The following is a 16,255-nucleotide window of genomic DNA, read 5'->3' as shown; positions in this document are numbered from 1 at the left end:
TATTTCGAAGATTGATTATATTCATTTTTTATATATTCACCTTCAAAGGAGAGTTTTTATGGACCGTTAATAGCCTTGTGTGTTGTTAAAGGTTCGGTAAGTATTAAGAGGTACCATGTACTTTACCTTTTACATTGTAAATGTGTGGAGATGGTTTGAACAGTACATGATGTTGATGGGTGAGTCTTCTGTAGGTTATTTTGTGTAAAATTCATTACTGATAAAGTGAGATTGTAAAATGTTATTAGGCACATCCATCGTGTACATAGAGACTTTAGGAAACCAAAGTTAGTCAAAACAGACTGAGGCATACATATGATTTTGTTAGGAAAAAATATTCCAGCAAAGAAAAAATATTTTATATAAGAGTGAAAAGATAATGATTCACTGCATCATCTCAAATATGAAATATTTTCTTTGAATTGCAATATATCAATTAATGTCTTTTTTTCATCTTTTTTAGAAAATGGCCAGAAGAAAGTGACCATTTCAGAAAACGGTCAGTGCACATGTTGTCCCTATGGTTACCATATAGACCTGGACTTTGTCAACTACTGTGACAGTTTGAATGATCCTGCCTATTTGAAAAAGCTAAAAAGATTACAACGAGAAAAGCGTAAACTTCGTAAATCTATGGAAGTCTATCTCCAACAGCAGGAGAATCCTGACAGTCAACAAACCGAGACGGTGGAAAAGATAAGCCTTGTGCCTCTCAACCAACAAAGTGCACCGGCCAATCAGGTACTGGACGAAATAGACTCCTCTGTAGATGCCACATTGGCATCAATCAACACTATGATGTATACATCTGCTCATGGTCGACTCATGAGCTCAGAGAGTGAGGGTACATCTAGCTCCTCAAGCCCACAAAATACAGAAAAGTTCAACACATTTCCACGTAATCGAGGCAGAAACATGCAGGAAGAAATAAACCAATTTAATACATCTTTTGAAATGCAAAGAGGAAGAACTGATTCCCAGAGTTCATTATCTTCTATTTCGACAATTGCCAGTGAAAGAAATTTTCCAACGCAAAGTGTATCGACATATAACCACACAGGAGCCAACAACAGCTACGGCCAAAGTACTGTCACTACAGAAACGAGCTACTCCCGCTTCACACACATCACATCGGAACAGTTGGCAGCTACCATGGCAACACATTTACCAACCCCAGAGGATGGTGCTGCTTCCTCTCAGTCTACAACAACAAGCATAAGTAAGTCCTCACTACACGAGGTGCGTGAAGTGATGGCCATGAGTCTACAGAGAATGAGGGAACTTGAGGAACAACTGAAGGCCATCCCAGTCTTACAAGTACGTATCTCAGTCCTCAAGGAGGAGAAGCGCCTCCTCATGTTGCAGCAGAAAGCTCGCGAGTCAAAGATGAACATGCGCTCAATTGGTGTAGGAGGCTGTCCTGTGGAGGAGGTAATTAAACCCTGTTGCGTCGCCAACGGTAAAGACGCCACCCCCAGTGATGCCGAAGCCCAGACTAAAATCTAAGGCTGTTGGGGACAACAATGTAATGGTGCCATATCTTGTTCAGCCTGAGTTACCGCCAAGCTACACAGTCAGGGATAATGAAACCTTTATACAGGAAACGTATGTGTTGGAGAGAGAACGGGGCAACACAGCACTCTACTCGCCCTTCTCCAGAGCACCGAAACCTCTCACCCGGACTATAGGCATTGGTGATGCAAATGTGCTTGATGATGGTTTGAAGATACATGAAAAAGAACTAAGAACTGTGATTATAGGCGAAGCAAAGTCTGTAGGGAAGCGCCACGTTGGTGTAGATTGTCGTGTGTCGACAAGAGATGTTGGAGTGTCTATTGCAATTGATGAGGAGAAGCCTTCGACACGTACGGTTGGTGTGAATGTTGATACAGGCTCCTTACTCACCTCGCTAAGCTTTAAGGCTGATGAGATGAGGAGTGCACTGAGGGAAGTACTACACAAAAATGTGCGGAGTATTGGTGTCAATTGTGACTATAGGGCTCAGACAATGGAAAGAGGGGTACAGTTTTCTGAATATTCACTACGAACTGTAGGCGTTGGTGACTATGATGTGGATATAGAATTACGTGCTCCTGTACCTACAAGAACAGTTGGAGTTGAGGCTCAACCTCATGTCATAAACAAAGCTGTAAACACTGACTATGGTTGGAAGCTTGATGCAAGCACCAACACAATGAAACATTACCAGGAAAGTAGGTCAACCATGACAGACCGGGCGAGACTGGGTAGTGCAGCGACCATGACAGAAGCTGACAAAATGTACTCTGGTGGCACACAAACAGATGTAATGATGTTCATGAGGATGGATCAACTGAAAAACGCGGGATGTAATACAAAACGAAAAACCACTTACAGTGACAGCGTCCAAACGGATCTGAGTGAAGTTGTGTCGGAGGATTATGAGCTGGAGGTAGTTTCGAAAAGCAGGCGGCCAATTAAAGCTAATTCATGGACAAATACAGATGCTGAGCCTCGGAAATATAGCACATCCATGAATACAGAGGAACCCAGAAAATATAGTAAATCTATTAACACTGACGCAGTGAGAACTAGAGACATGGGATGCAGTGATGATAAAGTAGATTCATTTGTGTGTTCATTTAACGATGAGGAACGAATGGAGGAGACAACAGAAGAGATTGTTACCTGGACAACAGAACAGGAGGTCCAGAGTGACTGGACAGGTCAAACCAGGGGTCAAACCATTGAACGTCACTGGGATGCATCCCTGGACGATAGCAAGATGAAGACGTCTAAAGAGACTGTCGAGGTACCTGAATCTTCACTAGTTGTTGTGTCACAAAAGGCTACTAACTTGATGGCAGCTACCCCGAAGTACAAGGACGAAATGTCATCAGAGACATGGGAGGATGAGCGGAATATTCGTGAGCGAGTCACACAGGTGAGCTCAGACCAACAGAGCTGGAAAGAGGTTGATCGCAGTCAAGAAGTAGTGGAGAAAAAGATCACTAGCCAAGGCGGCGACACCTACACTGTTACCACCATCACACGCAAGACTCTAGGTGAACCAGATGGAGAGATGACCATGCAGGGTGGTAAAGCCAATGTCAAAAGTATCAAAAGTGGAGGCAACATTGAGGTTACAAAGATCACATCTTCTGGCAGTAGCAGTGGTGGTGGCAGTGGCAGTGGCAGTGGCAGTGGGATGGTGGATTATCTGGAGGTCTACGAACAGTTACCACAGTTACACAAAGCACAGGTGGGTCAGGAGGTGGCAGACAAGTGGTGGAAGAAAAGTCAATGGCTGCTTCTAATCTGAAGGCTGAGCTTGATCTACTAGGAAGATCAGGTGGGTCCTCATCAATGATGATGCAAGGGGGGTCCGGAGGATCGATAGGATCATCAGTAATGATATCCTCCTCCAGTAGTGGTGTGTCTGGAATGACCTCCAGTAGTGGTCAGTCTGGTTCAGATCTCAGTCTGAGTGGTCAGTCTTCGACTAGCACCAGCAGCGACACAAATGAGGAAGAGGAGGTAACCGAGTCTCTAGAGATCAGGACGTACCGGACCTCTGAGTTTTCACCAGGGGGTATGAGCTACTATGAGCAATATATCAGTTCTGGGGACGGTGGAGACGGTGGTGTCACCATTATCAATTCACACGCTGTTGATTCCACTGATGGCAACAACAAGTCTTTGAAATCATGTATGAAGAAAAGCAGGTCGGATACACAAATAAAGAGGGGTATTACTTTCGCTGAAAATGTGGTTGGCGGGTAAGTTGACTTTTCTTTTTGTAGTATCAGAGTGTCAGTTCAGTGTTGTTCAGAATTAATATTTTAAGTTGTCATCATAAAAAAATAATTTGGTTGTAATTATTTTAACTTTGCACTTTAACAGTTGACTATTGCTTAGAGTTGTATTGCATGCAAATTATTTTTGGTTGTGTGGGCTTATTAAATTTTGGCTTAAAGAACTTGCTGGATTCTTTCTAAGTGGTAAATGACTGGGCAATAGGGACTAGGTATTGTTATATGTAATATGTTGACCTGATTTCGCTATTCAAATTTCTGACCGTCCAGTTATACATCTAGTAGTGCTGGTGATGACAGTTCGGAGGATGGGGAATCTGACAGCGAGTCCACAACAAGCTATGAGGAGGGATCGTATGACGGGCGAGAGGGAAGCATTGTGTACCAGTGTAAAGATGATGAGGCTATAGCACAGGGCATTCCTGGGGCCAAGATGTTTGACCAGAACATTCGGGAAACGTATGTAGTACCTAGTCAATGTTACACTGTCCAAAATCTGACAAAACATAGCTTTTGTTTAGTGGCATTTGCGTCACAAACAGTTGTCATTGTGAAATTATTTTAAAATGTTATTCATTTTGCTTTTTGGATGAGTACTACTGAAAGAGAATGATTATTTGCTTTTTTAAAGTGACATTGCTCAAGTTTTTAATTCAAATTAGATTGATTTTGATGAACAATATGAAAGGAAGCTTTATGTTGTCAACATTGTTTGAGGATTTTGAAAGAATTTATAAACTTAATCTGGTCATATTTGAAATCTTTTGGTAAATTTATTTCATTGTTAATTGAGATATGTTAAATCATAAGCTATTACCCAGGTATAAATTGTGTTTTTAGGGCTTGTGATAACAGACATTGTCTTCCCTGTAGGTTTGAGATGAGTAAAGAAATGCTGACATCCTCCTCTGTACTGGCCAAGTACTTGGAGGACTCAACAGAGGTCCAGACCAAGGAACTGGTGAGTCCCCTTGTCATCTAGTGTATCACTGCCAACTGGTACAACGTCTCCGTAACGTGTTCAGGTCAATCTTTTAAAAAATTGGCAAAAGTTTATACCACTGTAGTGAATGGTAGTGACTAATAAATTCAAAGACCCACGCCCCGTTACATCAAATGTTAAAATTAATCTTTGTTTTAATTATAAATGTTATCTAAGATATGAGAGAACTAGAAAAAAATACAATACAAATGTATATTGTTTGGATACCTGTCTTAAGGCATGGCTCCTCTTCTCTTGATTAATTTAGCCGATACTTTAAGAGGGCCCTGTATACCACAAGGTATCCTCCTGAGACCATGTACATAAACCATAACACATTTAAAAAATTGGCATAATGTTGGTTCTTGGAGAATTTTCTAACTGGAGTTATTTTCGTCAAATGTTTTGTAATCTAATTTGTTGTTTATGTCAGAATGCTAGCCTCAGTGTGATTCAGAAAGAATGGTTTGGCATCTCTAGCCAGAAGTTGTCGGAGCCCCATCAGGTAGAGGACTACCTGTCCAGCTTCAACGAGATTTCTCGGCGTCTTCTCGAGTATATTGTCAACATGCAGGACTCTAATGTGAGTAGTACACAGCATACTGCTACAGTTTTAACATGTTGGCTTCCGTCGTTCATGAAACATTGAGGTTACCTTAGATTAGTTGTTTTTGTTGACTTTGGACCTGAAGACAAGAAAGTGGATGGAACTTCATTTCCCTCTATGATCCTGGAGAATTCTGTTACAGATGTTGGTACAGTCAACTGGTACTGGCCCCGGGATTCTATATAAACACACCAATTCAATTATTAGGTCATAAAGACAGATATTTGGTTATTATAGATTGTATTAACTTATCTATTGTCTCTTGACTGAGGATTGTCTATCTTTCAGGGAAACACTGCCATACACTATGCCGTGTCGCATTGTAATTTCGAGATAGTGAACCTGCTGTTGGATACAGGGAAAGTGGACCTAGACAAACAGAACAAAGCTGGCTACACACCCACCATGCTGGCTACGCTGGCCTACCCCCAAACCGAGCGTCAGCAGGAAGTTGTCCATCGACTCTTCACCATGGGCAACATCAATGCCCGTGCTTCCAAGGTGTGTACTGATCACAGCTAGCCACTAGCTGGGGATAGTCGTGACTAATGTATGGGATATATCTTTACTACTGCTGTCACAGAAGGACAAAGACATTCTGTAGCTTCCTTCGATGGAGTTTAATTGTAAACAAAATTTAGTGTATATTCATAGGAGGAAATTTTTCAAATGATCAAACAGATCACAAAGATAATGTTATGATAATGTGCTGATTTACGTACAATGAGTTCTGTCCTGTTGAATACAGGTTTTCCAGCCAAAAGTCTAAAGTGACAGTACAGGAAATAAAGATTACAGGGCAGTCCCTACCATGCTGACTAAATATTATTGTAATAATCTAATAAGTGATTATAGTTTGTAGGAAGTTATGCTTTAAAACATTCCTGTCTATATGATTGTATGTTATGTGTCCTGTTGTTTTTAGATTTTGATGTTTTATTTGACCTGGTATCATACATTATTTCTCTACCTTCTGAAGTCACAATCAGGTGGTCAGACCAGCCATTCCACAGGGAGTTCTTCCTCTGGAAGCCGTTATACAGGAACTCATTCCTTAGGAAACCATTCCTCTGGAAGCCAGTCATCTGGCAGTTCCAGCTCCCTCTCCTCCACAGGAAGTCGGTCGCCCGAGATGAACCGGAGGTCATCGTATCGCAGTTACTACAGATTTTGATTTACAGGCACAAGGTAGTACCCAGGGCTATTATGTCCTCTGTACCCAGGAATGACGAGCATGCCTCCATTTTATACCAGCACGATGTCATAGCACCCAGGTGCATGATGTTTGCACATCAATGATATCAATGTTGTACCATGTGTTACCATGACTACGTATGATAAATTCACTTCAACTATCAGCCATATACCTGGTATGATAATTTGAAGAAGATAAATGACTGGAACAAGTTTCTGAGAAAAAAGCAGACAAGTCACAACTTAGGTGAAGTAGTTATGGTAACATATACAACACCGGTATATGGGTGACACAATATTTAGCATGGTCCATTCTCTTGATACAGGATGGACAGACAGCCCTCATGTTAGCGGTGAGCCAAGGCCGTACCGAGATGGTCAAGCTGCTTCTACAAAACGGGGCAAATGTAAACGCCCAGGACAATGAAGGGTCGACTGCCATGATGGTTGGATGTGAGCATGGGTATACGGAGATTGTCAAGTTACTGATGGCGCAGGCTGATTATGACCCCTCTTTGGCAGACAACGTAAGGATTCCTTCCTGTCTCTCTCCTTCTCCGCACATAAACACTCGTGTTAATATTGTACCGTACCTGTATAAACATGAGAGTATTAAGTACACCTGTACCATATCTTGCTTCGTGTTCCTATCTTCCTTACTGTTTGTCGTTTGCAGGTTGTTGTATTTGCTTTACGTGGAGTATGTAGAAATACTTGATGTTTAAAAATCACCACTATTCAGGATTACGTTCTGGAATAATCCATAAAATGGAATTTGAAGCTTTTAAGTCTTAACAATTTTTCGTTTTCATGTTAAGATTTGTTGTATATTTCGTGAAAGCTTTAAATTTCTGCTTAATAACTTTTCGTTTTCATGTTAAAATTTGCTGTAAATATATTTCATGAAAGCTTTAAATTTTCACTTTTGTTTTCATGGTAACCTGAGATTTAAAAACTTGCTATGTTATTCATGAAAGCTTGAAGTTAAAAAAAAAACAAAAAAAATACGAATATACTTTGGTATCACATTCATATTTTTATGAATTTGAAGAATTTGCCCATTGAATGAATTATAGGGTAGCAATTCACAGGTGAGATAATATATAATATGACAGATCAGTTTTCACAAGGGTCTGTCGCAAATTATGTGGTATTTCATAGTGGCTTAATCAATATTAAATTATAATACTATACATGCAGTAGTGGCTGTAGGAATATATATCTATCACCAAGCCTTATGCAGACTAACTTGTGGATCAAAGCATTGTCTTGCTTGGTAAAATCAGATTCTGCTGTGTATTTGGCTTAATATGATTTTTTTTTTTTTTTTTTCTTTTTTTGTTGATATTTCAATCATTAAAATGTCAGATGAAGACTATGTAAAATGACCTTAATTTAACAAAAAAAAGTTAGCTTGATAATGTCAAAATAAGGGTTGTGGAAGTAGAAAGATTTTATCTCAAAATCGCTGGGACTAGAAATAGCAATTGGTTGGTTTACTGTGATATAGGAGAGCGGGTTGGTTGGTACTACAGAGTAGGAAAGTTATTTGGAAGGGGAAGATATGTTCTTTGGAATAAAGAGTAGGGGAAATAAGCTTAAGTTTTCAATAAAATACAGGGTATGAGATAGATCTGTTCAAACAAATAAGTCAGGGTTATTTTCTGAAGGCATGTGCATCATGAGAAGATTTTGTAACGAAATTATGATTGTTTTAACACCCCAAGATATTCAGTGTTAATTTTTTATTTTGTTGTATTTTGTGTTTTGTTGTTGTCACAGTCATATGCAAGTATCAACAATGTCTTGGGAATCCAATGTATCAGATTTGGTGCTAAACTTAAGGGTTTTATATTGATATGTTAAGTATCATAATCATTATATATAATTCAATTTTATATGAAATATATATTTGAAAGTCCCATTATATTATTTTTATATTCAATATTTTATGTGAAAAATGGCATTATATATGGTATTGATATAGTCCATTGTTTCCCTGTGTAACGTTACACTGGAAGTTTTATCAGTGTATAAGATTATAGATAAGTTATATATTTTAATATTCTTGATATAGGATCTCATTCCTTACAAACCTTTGGTTTTAAGGTGGCTTTAAATATTACTGGAATTCCGACATAGTAGTAACAGTGTCCCATATCTAACAGATTTATAGTTTACAATTAATATTTTGTTAGTTAACTTTTTGCTTATTATTGATTTATATTTTTAGCAATACCATATTTGGTGCTTGCAATTATTTTTTTATTTTCTTTTTGAAATTGTTATGTATTTTTCCCAGGCTTAATTGAGCTACAATAATTGTAATAATCATATTCATGTTCCATTAACTCTATGGTGCTAGAGGGAAAATGATGCTATAGTAATATTTGAGCATTTGTTTTTCTTTAAAACTGAATTGCCCCGAGCTGCCTGGTCACATCTCGGCCATTGTAACGGTACACGTGTGAGTACCAACACATTAACCCTCAGTGCTAGAGCGTTACCATGGTTACTCTCCCTAGCTCCGACCAGTGGATAGTCCCTGGTTTTCCAGCTTCCTGTATCCAAGAATTCCTTATCAATCCCATTTTGTTAATGCTTGCATTAATGCTGATGTATCTTCTGTGCTTCCTGTTTATTTTGACTGTAGACATTTAACTGTACAGTATATAGTACCTGTAAACTCATTAATGTTGTTTCTCATGCTTGGGGTTGTATCTTCACACTTTCATGCAGTGATTATTTTACTCAAACAAAAGATAAATGTAAGGATTTTTTAAATCAAAATGAAAAGATTTAATTCTGTATTAATCCTCCTGCAGAATTTTCAGTCAAAATGCATTTTTCACAGCATGAAAGTGAATTTATATATCTACACGTGAGTCGGTGTATCTTATCACCATCAGTAGTACACAGTGTTAAACTAATACAACATAAACTGGTCACTCCTGTCATTGCCAGATATCTAAAATGATATTTGTTTTGTTGGTTATAAATAATCTACAACATCTAATAAAGGGAGATAACCTCTGCAAAACAAGTTGGATGGACACTATGCTAGCTATGATATACAAAATGAAGATAAGAAAATTGTTTGGTTTTTTTAAAGAGAAAACTATAAAATCAAAGGGAAGTAACTCTATAGGCCCCCCCAGTGTTGTTACCAGTTTTACATTGTGTACTGTTGTATATTATATTCTATTGTATTTTTGTGCATGTCGATGTTGTACTGATGATTTTATTTCACCTTTCCCTTTGACCGTGGTGGTGCATGTTTGTGTAGGATGGGAGTACCCCCCTGTCGATATCCATGGAGGCAGGCCACAAAGACATAGGAGTCCTATTATATGCACAACTTAACTTTAAACGACAGGCACAGGCTTCTCCAGTAAGTTCTTTTCACAGCTCACAAGTTTGCTGTTACTCGACAATGCAGTTTTTAGATTGTTTTAGAGTTTGAATCCATTATCAAGATTTTATTACACTTTATTGCATGTGGTTTTCCTTTGAATGCAGTATAAATCGAATCTCGATTCCCTATTATAATATGCATGATACAGTTCCCATATCAAATCATTGCTGGCTATTTTTGACTTTCTTGGCCTTATTTTATGCGTGATCTATGTAAGCACCAGACACTTTTCCAAGTACACAGCTTATGTAGACTTTGTGTAAAACTCATGATCAGAGCGGGGAAATAGTTGTATAATTTTCTATTTTTAAAGTATCGCTGTGATGAAAAGATTTTTAATTTGTTAAACATTGATATGTTTATTTTCTATTTCCCCATTCATAGAATTACTCTAATATGCTAAGTCTACTTGTTGTACTGTAGACATCTCGCTTTAAATTTCCATTCATTGCTCTTGAATTGTGTTGTTTCTGTATATTGTAGTATTTAGACCTATCAATATAGGCGGGGTCTGATCTGGCCCCGCCCAGAAGTGCGCTGATTGACAGGTAGTCTATACTGGACATAACTAACCTATATCTATACTGAATGGCATAACAACATTTACTCCTACAAAATATACCTGGTAAAGTTTCATACAGCTAAAAGTATGTGATTTCACAAAAACTTTAATTGTCCGATTCCAGTAAATGTTTTAGAAGCCTGAAATTTAATTGGATCAGTGCACTTTGCAGTTTATTTTACTATCAGTTCTTCGATATTAGAATTTGTACAATACAGTCCAGGTTTTGTCAATATGAGATAATTACACGTGTGTAATTAATATACAAGAGATTGAACCAACACGTTTGTGCTAATAATAAGCCTTTCACTTGCTGCAAATGTAATGCTTGTTTTGCATCAACTTTTTTCACAGTACTTTTGTATTTAACCAGATTTTAATTAATGTTCTTTAATTGAATGATCATATATATTTGGTGTGATTTGAATTTCAAAGGAAATGGATTTGAAAAAAAAATTAACAGACTTTTTATTTGAAATAATTTCAATTCTATCTACAGAGTTATCTGACATATATACAGAATAACAACATTCACGAAAATTAATCTGTTTTGATCAGTAATTCAGGACATTTATACATTGTAATCCAGCATGCACACATACTATTTCTGCCTACAGAAACGTAAACCTCAGTTCTGGCCTTAACAAGACTTTAGTATAATCTGCATTGCAAATTGTAAGCTTGCTACTCCTAGAGGATTGTATCATATATATAAACCAAAAGATTGTAGACAGCTTTTAGATCAATAATTCGACATGTACAACCAGAAGATCATCTTCTTTATAAGTCAAATGCAGTTGATGACGTCGCCATGTGCTTGCGTACAGATGAACCCAGTCAGTTGGTCATAGACAGGATCTCTCTATTCCTGTGGCTTTTGCCAGTCTACAGCGCTCGCCTGCAACTCTGATTGGCTCATAGTCTACCTTAAAAACTCTGAATGAAACTATTTTGTAGTGTTCAAAATACAATGCATATATGCTTATGTTCAGATTTTGACAGAATTTTATTTTAATAGAAAAAAATAAGAATATGCGTATCAAATCAAGTTTTGATACTTAACCTTGTGTTTCTGCTTTAGAAATCAAAACTGTGTCTAGTTTTTGCAAAGATGTTCAGGATAATTATTTTAGACTACATTGTATTCTCTTTAAATTCAGTGTGAAATTTGTAAGAGTGTATTCAATTTGTCGTAATTGTGTTCTCCCATTCATTGCAGGGTCTGACCAGGAGCAGAAAAACTTCTCATAATACTTCTCCACTAGCCAGGTGAGATATGTCCCCATGTAACTGGATCAGTAATTATCATTGAGATGTATTATCCTATGTCTCATCATGCTTTTGTAGATTAACAATACAGTACATTATATGATTCAAAGCTGAACTATAATACAATAACAATTTTATTTTGATGGAAGCTACAAATTCAGATATCTCACAAATTACAAGTACTGTTTAGGCACAATAAAAAACTAAGATACTGTTTCCTTTTTATGAAATCAAATTTTCAAGATTGGAGGTATATGTTGTTGAAAAAAATGTCAGGATTGATTTTTTGTTTAATAAATACATGTATAAGTGATATACAACATTTGTTGAATACTGACACTGGTGTTTCTTTGTTACAGTCCATCTTCTGTTCGGTAGCACACGAGACAGTGTATATAGTATAATATACTTCAAATGGACATACTGACTAACATCTGTGATGTGATGCATGCTGCAGTTACCTCCCCTTGTCACCAAGGCCATATCCCTTCTCTACAGATGGAGATTTTCGGTGACCATGGAGATTGCCATGCATTATGCAAATGAGGATATATGATGTGTCATTAAGTTCTCCAAACAGAGGATGTTAAGAGTAATTTGTAAACTTTTTAATATGCACACGTCATTTTTCTAAATCCTTATAATACCAAGGTTTTGTGACAGAACCTCTGAGGACTGTACTATGTTGTTCAGCTGTGATCTGGACATCTTCAGCTTTAATGAGAGGGATAACTGTGATCTGGACATATAGCATTGCGGACTGTGCTGTGATGTTTGGCTAAAATGAAGGGAGATAACTGTTTTGTGATCTGGACATCTTCAGCTTTAACAAGGGGGATAACTCTTGACATATAAAATTGTGGACTGTGCTGTGATGTTCATCTTTAATTAAGGGGGATAACTCTGTTGTGATCTGGACATCTTCAGCTTTAACAAGGGGGGTAATTCTGGACATATCACATTGTGGACTCATGTGCTGTGAGGTTCAGCTTTAATGAAGGGGGATAACCCTATGGTCATCGTGATCTGGAAATTCAGTTTTAATGAGGTGGGGATAACTCCGCTGTGATCAGGATATCTAACATATGAGTTCTTATGTATGACGGGACCTTCTGTTTAAGGTGTATTTGTACAAAATATTTCCTGATCTGTTGCAATGGTGAAATGCGAAACTTGATGATCTGGATCACCAAAATGTTTCTCCTATATATGATTAACAATATAAAACATAAAACATTGATAGATGGAGATTCGTTGATGTGGAATAGACTGGTGATATTTTACCAATATAAAATGATATTGTCACAATAAAAAGGTGCTATTTTTCTATATATGGTGGACCCCTGGCTATGTACAGTTGTTAATAAACTTATAATATAGTGTCCAGGTTTGCATTTACATTGTGTATATATACATGTAGTGACAATTATCTATGGCTATAGAGGAAAATAAATGGCCATCTTCTGTAAGAATATATTATTTTTAAACAATATGCAGAAAATCTGTTCTTGTACCATATTTATGTATTAAATGTGCTGTGATTGTGTTGTGAATATGTCAAAAGTTCAGATAGATTCCATCTTAAACTGGATCATTCCCATTAGTGTTGAGGAGAATTGAGCTAGCCCCGTTTTCCTTCCACTTTTAACAGTAGTTGATTAGACAAATCTAGTTTGTAAAAACAATAAGTTTGCCGATTCTTTTTCTTTCAGTTATCAATAAATGCAAATTTTGTTCTAGATTAGTTTTGGAAAGTAAATTTGATGTTTATTATATTGCAATGTAATACTTGTTTTTAATTTGACAAAGATTTACAAAGTTTTCTTGTTTATTCATTCCTACCTCTACAGTTACTATGTATACTGTACTGATCCAGATAATACTCGAATTAGATACCCCTTAATATGTGTGTCACTCAATCTGGAACGCAAATTATTGTTGAAAGTAATAGTATGCAATTTCAAATTCAAAAGATCTGTTTAGTTAAAAACACACCATGCAACCTTGCATCTTTGTAAATATACTGTCAACATTCCAGCATATTGGTCTCCACATTCTTTACACTAATGCTTCAGACTTGTTAGACAACTACTGTAGTCTACATAACTGGTTTGATGCTGTTGGTATAGGAATGAGAGCCTGATATGATTACCTGTATGGTATAAAGGTTCACCATTTTGAGTGAAAGCCAAGGTACAGTTAGGGGTGGTCTGAACTCCTTTGGATGGCAGATACCTTTGTAATGGGATACAGGTGGAAACTGTCTGAATTGCTAGGGTTGGCCAATACCTCTGAATGAACTTCGGGGTTCAGTGGGGATGGTCTGAACAGCTAGGTTTGGCCAATACCTCTGAATGAACTTCGGGGTTCAGTGGGGATGGTCTGAACAGCTAGGGGTGGCCATTACCTCTGAATGAACTGTAGGGTTCAGTGGGGATGGTCTGAACAGCTAGGGTTGGCCAATACCTCTGAATGAACTGTAGGGTTCAGTGGGGATGGTCTGAACAGCTAGGGTTGGCCATTACCTCTGAATGAGTGGGGGATATCCAGTTATTTTATGTGAATTTTTTTTATGTCTGGTTTGTTGTTTGCATGTTTTATTTTTCATAATATGAGAAAAAGGTGAATATAATGAAATACACACAAGGCAGAATACACCTGATCTCTTGATCCTTATCATGTATCTATCGCTATTCATCTGTTTATTAATTTCTTATCAAGACTGCAGATTTGAAATTACAGACAAACCATTGAACAAAATTTCAACAAACGCTGTTTTAATCATTTCATATATCAAGTTTTTGTTTTATATTATTATTTCTTGCCTGCATTTTAAGTGCTTTTTAAAATAAAGAGTTTGCTTATACTTCATATGTAATTATAAAAGTTATCATTCGAGTACCCCGCAATTCTGACTGCTTGTAAGCATATACTCCGACTGGGAGGAGCTAAAAAGGTGATGTAATATAGACAACACTACTGAACAGCTTAATCTGATAAAAGTAAAATGGATCAGATCAGAGTCTAAATTGTAAACAAAACTGGACATAAATTTGGAGATGGAGTAATAGATGGTCCCATGTTCTAATCCTGCTTTTGATGAATATTTTAGCTAAAGCTACAAAATTAAAGGACCTATAACTAAAATGGTTATTTCAGTTTAGAAACATTTGAGATGTTACCTTTGATTCTGTAACATAAACATCCTGGTATAAAGGTATTATAAGTACAAAAAAATCATATATCCCTGAAAGTTCAACATAGTGAAGCGCATTTTATAAAATAACTTTGCAGTATGTAAACAATGTATATCTGTGATACGCATATTTATAATATCTAAATGTATATTTAAGCAAACTAGCAGACCAGTCTTCTTCAAAAACTTCCTAGATAGCAAAAAACCCACAATAAACAATTAGTGTTTTAAATGAAGGAAAATTTTGTACTTGTAAATTCAGTATTGATCTATATGATTAATGAAATAAGGTTTGGAATTTGTACAATGCTGTTTTAAGAAGGCGAAGGAAAAGACAAGAATTATTTTTTGCAAAATATTATTAAGCACTTCAGTTTTAAATTTAATATAAGCAAGTTAGACTCCTTTATAATTAAATTAAATTACCAAGGTATGAGACTTTTATTTTCAAATTGTCTTTCAATTCATAGATTCTTTTAAGTTACTTTGAAATATTGTCAAGTCTGTTGTCATTCTGTTGTTGGAGTCATTTTAAGTTTTATGTGGGAGGTTAATGTGTTATGAACCTCGTATTTCGGGTCGTTCTTGCGTCATTGGATGTAATTGAGCAGAACTTTTGTAAGAAATTGATTACATATCATGGTGAAATAAATCTGGGCGACTGTGAGCTGTTAATTAGACTTTGTGTTGTTTTCTTTGGACTAGTTGGCATGTCCCTGTGTCATCAACCAATTATGATGTGATACTTAATTTAAAAAGGATTTGGAAATACCTAAAGAACTGGTAACAGTAATAGCCATTAAGACATTAATTGTGCAAAAATGTTTCGTCCATCATCTGGTAAAATAGTTATGAACCGAAAGAAACTACCTAGAAAGGTAAAATACAGTATTTAGGTCACCTCAGATGAAGTCTCAAATGACCTATTGCGATCGCCTTTTGTCTGGGATCGGCCGTCGTCGGCAATTTACATTTTCAACTTCTTCTCCAAAACAGCTGAACCAAATTCAATGAAATTTGGCAGAAGCTTCCATAGCCAAATGTCAACAATATTTGTGAATTATATGGTCCCCACCCCCAGGGGCCAGAGGGGCGGGGCCAAAAAAGGTCAAATTGACTCTTCTTCTCAACTTCCAGATACGGTAGAATCGAATACTCTTCACACATAGAAAGGTCTTAAGGTGCTTTACCAAATTTGTGAATTTCATGACCCTGGGATCACACGTTTGCCCCCTG

General features: G+C 37.0%; 1 protein-coding gene across 1 annotated transcript in view; it reads left to right on the top strand.

Annotated features, from left to right (window-relative positions):
• Positions 1-15,694, top strand: part of LOC117325961 (KN motif and ankyrin repeat domain-containing protein 1-like) — a 54,508-nt gene extending 38,814 nt beyond the window's left edge. Inside the window, 11 exon segments of the mRNA XM_033882497.1 lie at positions 464-1,452; positions 1,454-3,296; positions 3,299-3,758; positions 4,065-4,253; positions 4,668-4,755; positions 5,210-5,359; positions 5,672-5,884; positions 6,904-7,104; positions 9,864-9,968; positions 11,774-11,823; positions 12,183-15,694. Coding sequence (XP_033738388.1) covers positions 464-1,452; positions 1,454-3,296; positions 3,299-3,758; positions 4,065-4,253; positions 4,668-4,755; positions 5,210-5,359; positions 5,672-5,884; positions 6,904-7,104; positions 9,864-9,968; positions 11,774-11,823; positions 12,183-12,201 — 4,307 coding nt within the window. The 3' untranslated portion in view covers positions 12,202-15,694.
• The last annotated feature ends 561 nt before the right edge of the window (positions 15,695-16,255 follow it).

This window comes from Pecten maximus, chromosome 4 (genome assembly GCF_902652985.1).
Source record: "Pecten maximus chromosome 4, xPecMax1.1, whole genome shotgun sequence".
Taxonomy (NCBI): Eukaryota; Metazoa; Mollusca; class Bivalvia; order Pectinida; family Pectinidae; genus Pecten; species Pecten maximus.
This window is presented reverse-complemented; position numbering and strand designations above follow the sequence as displayed.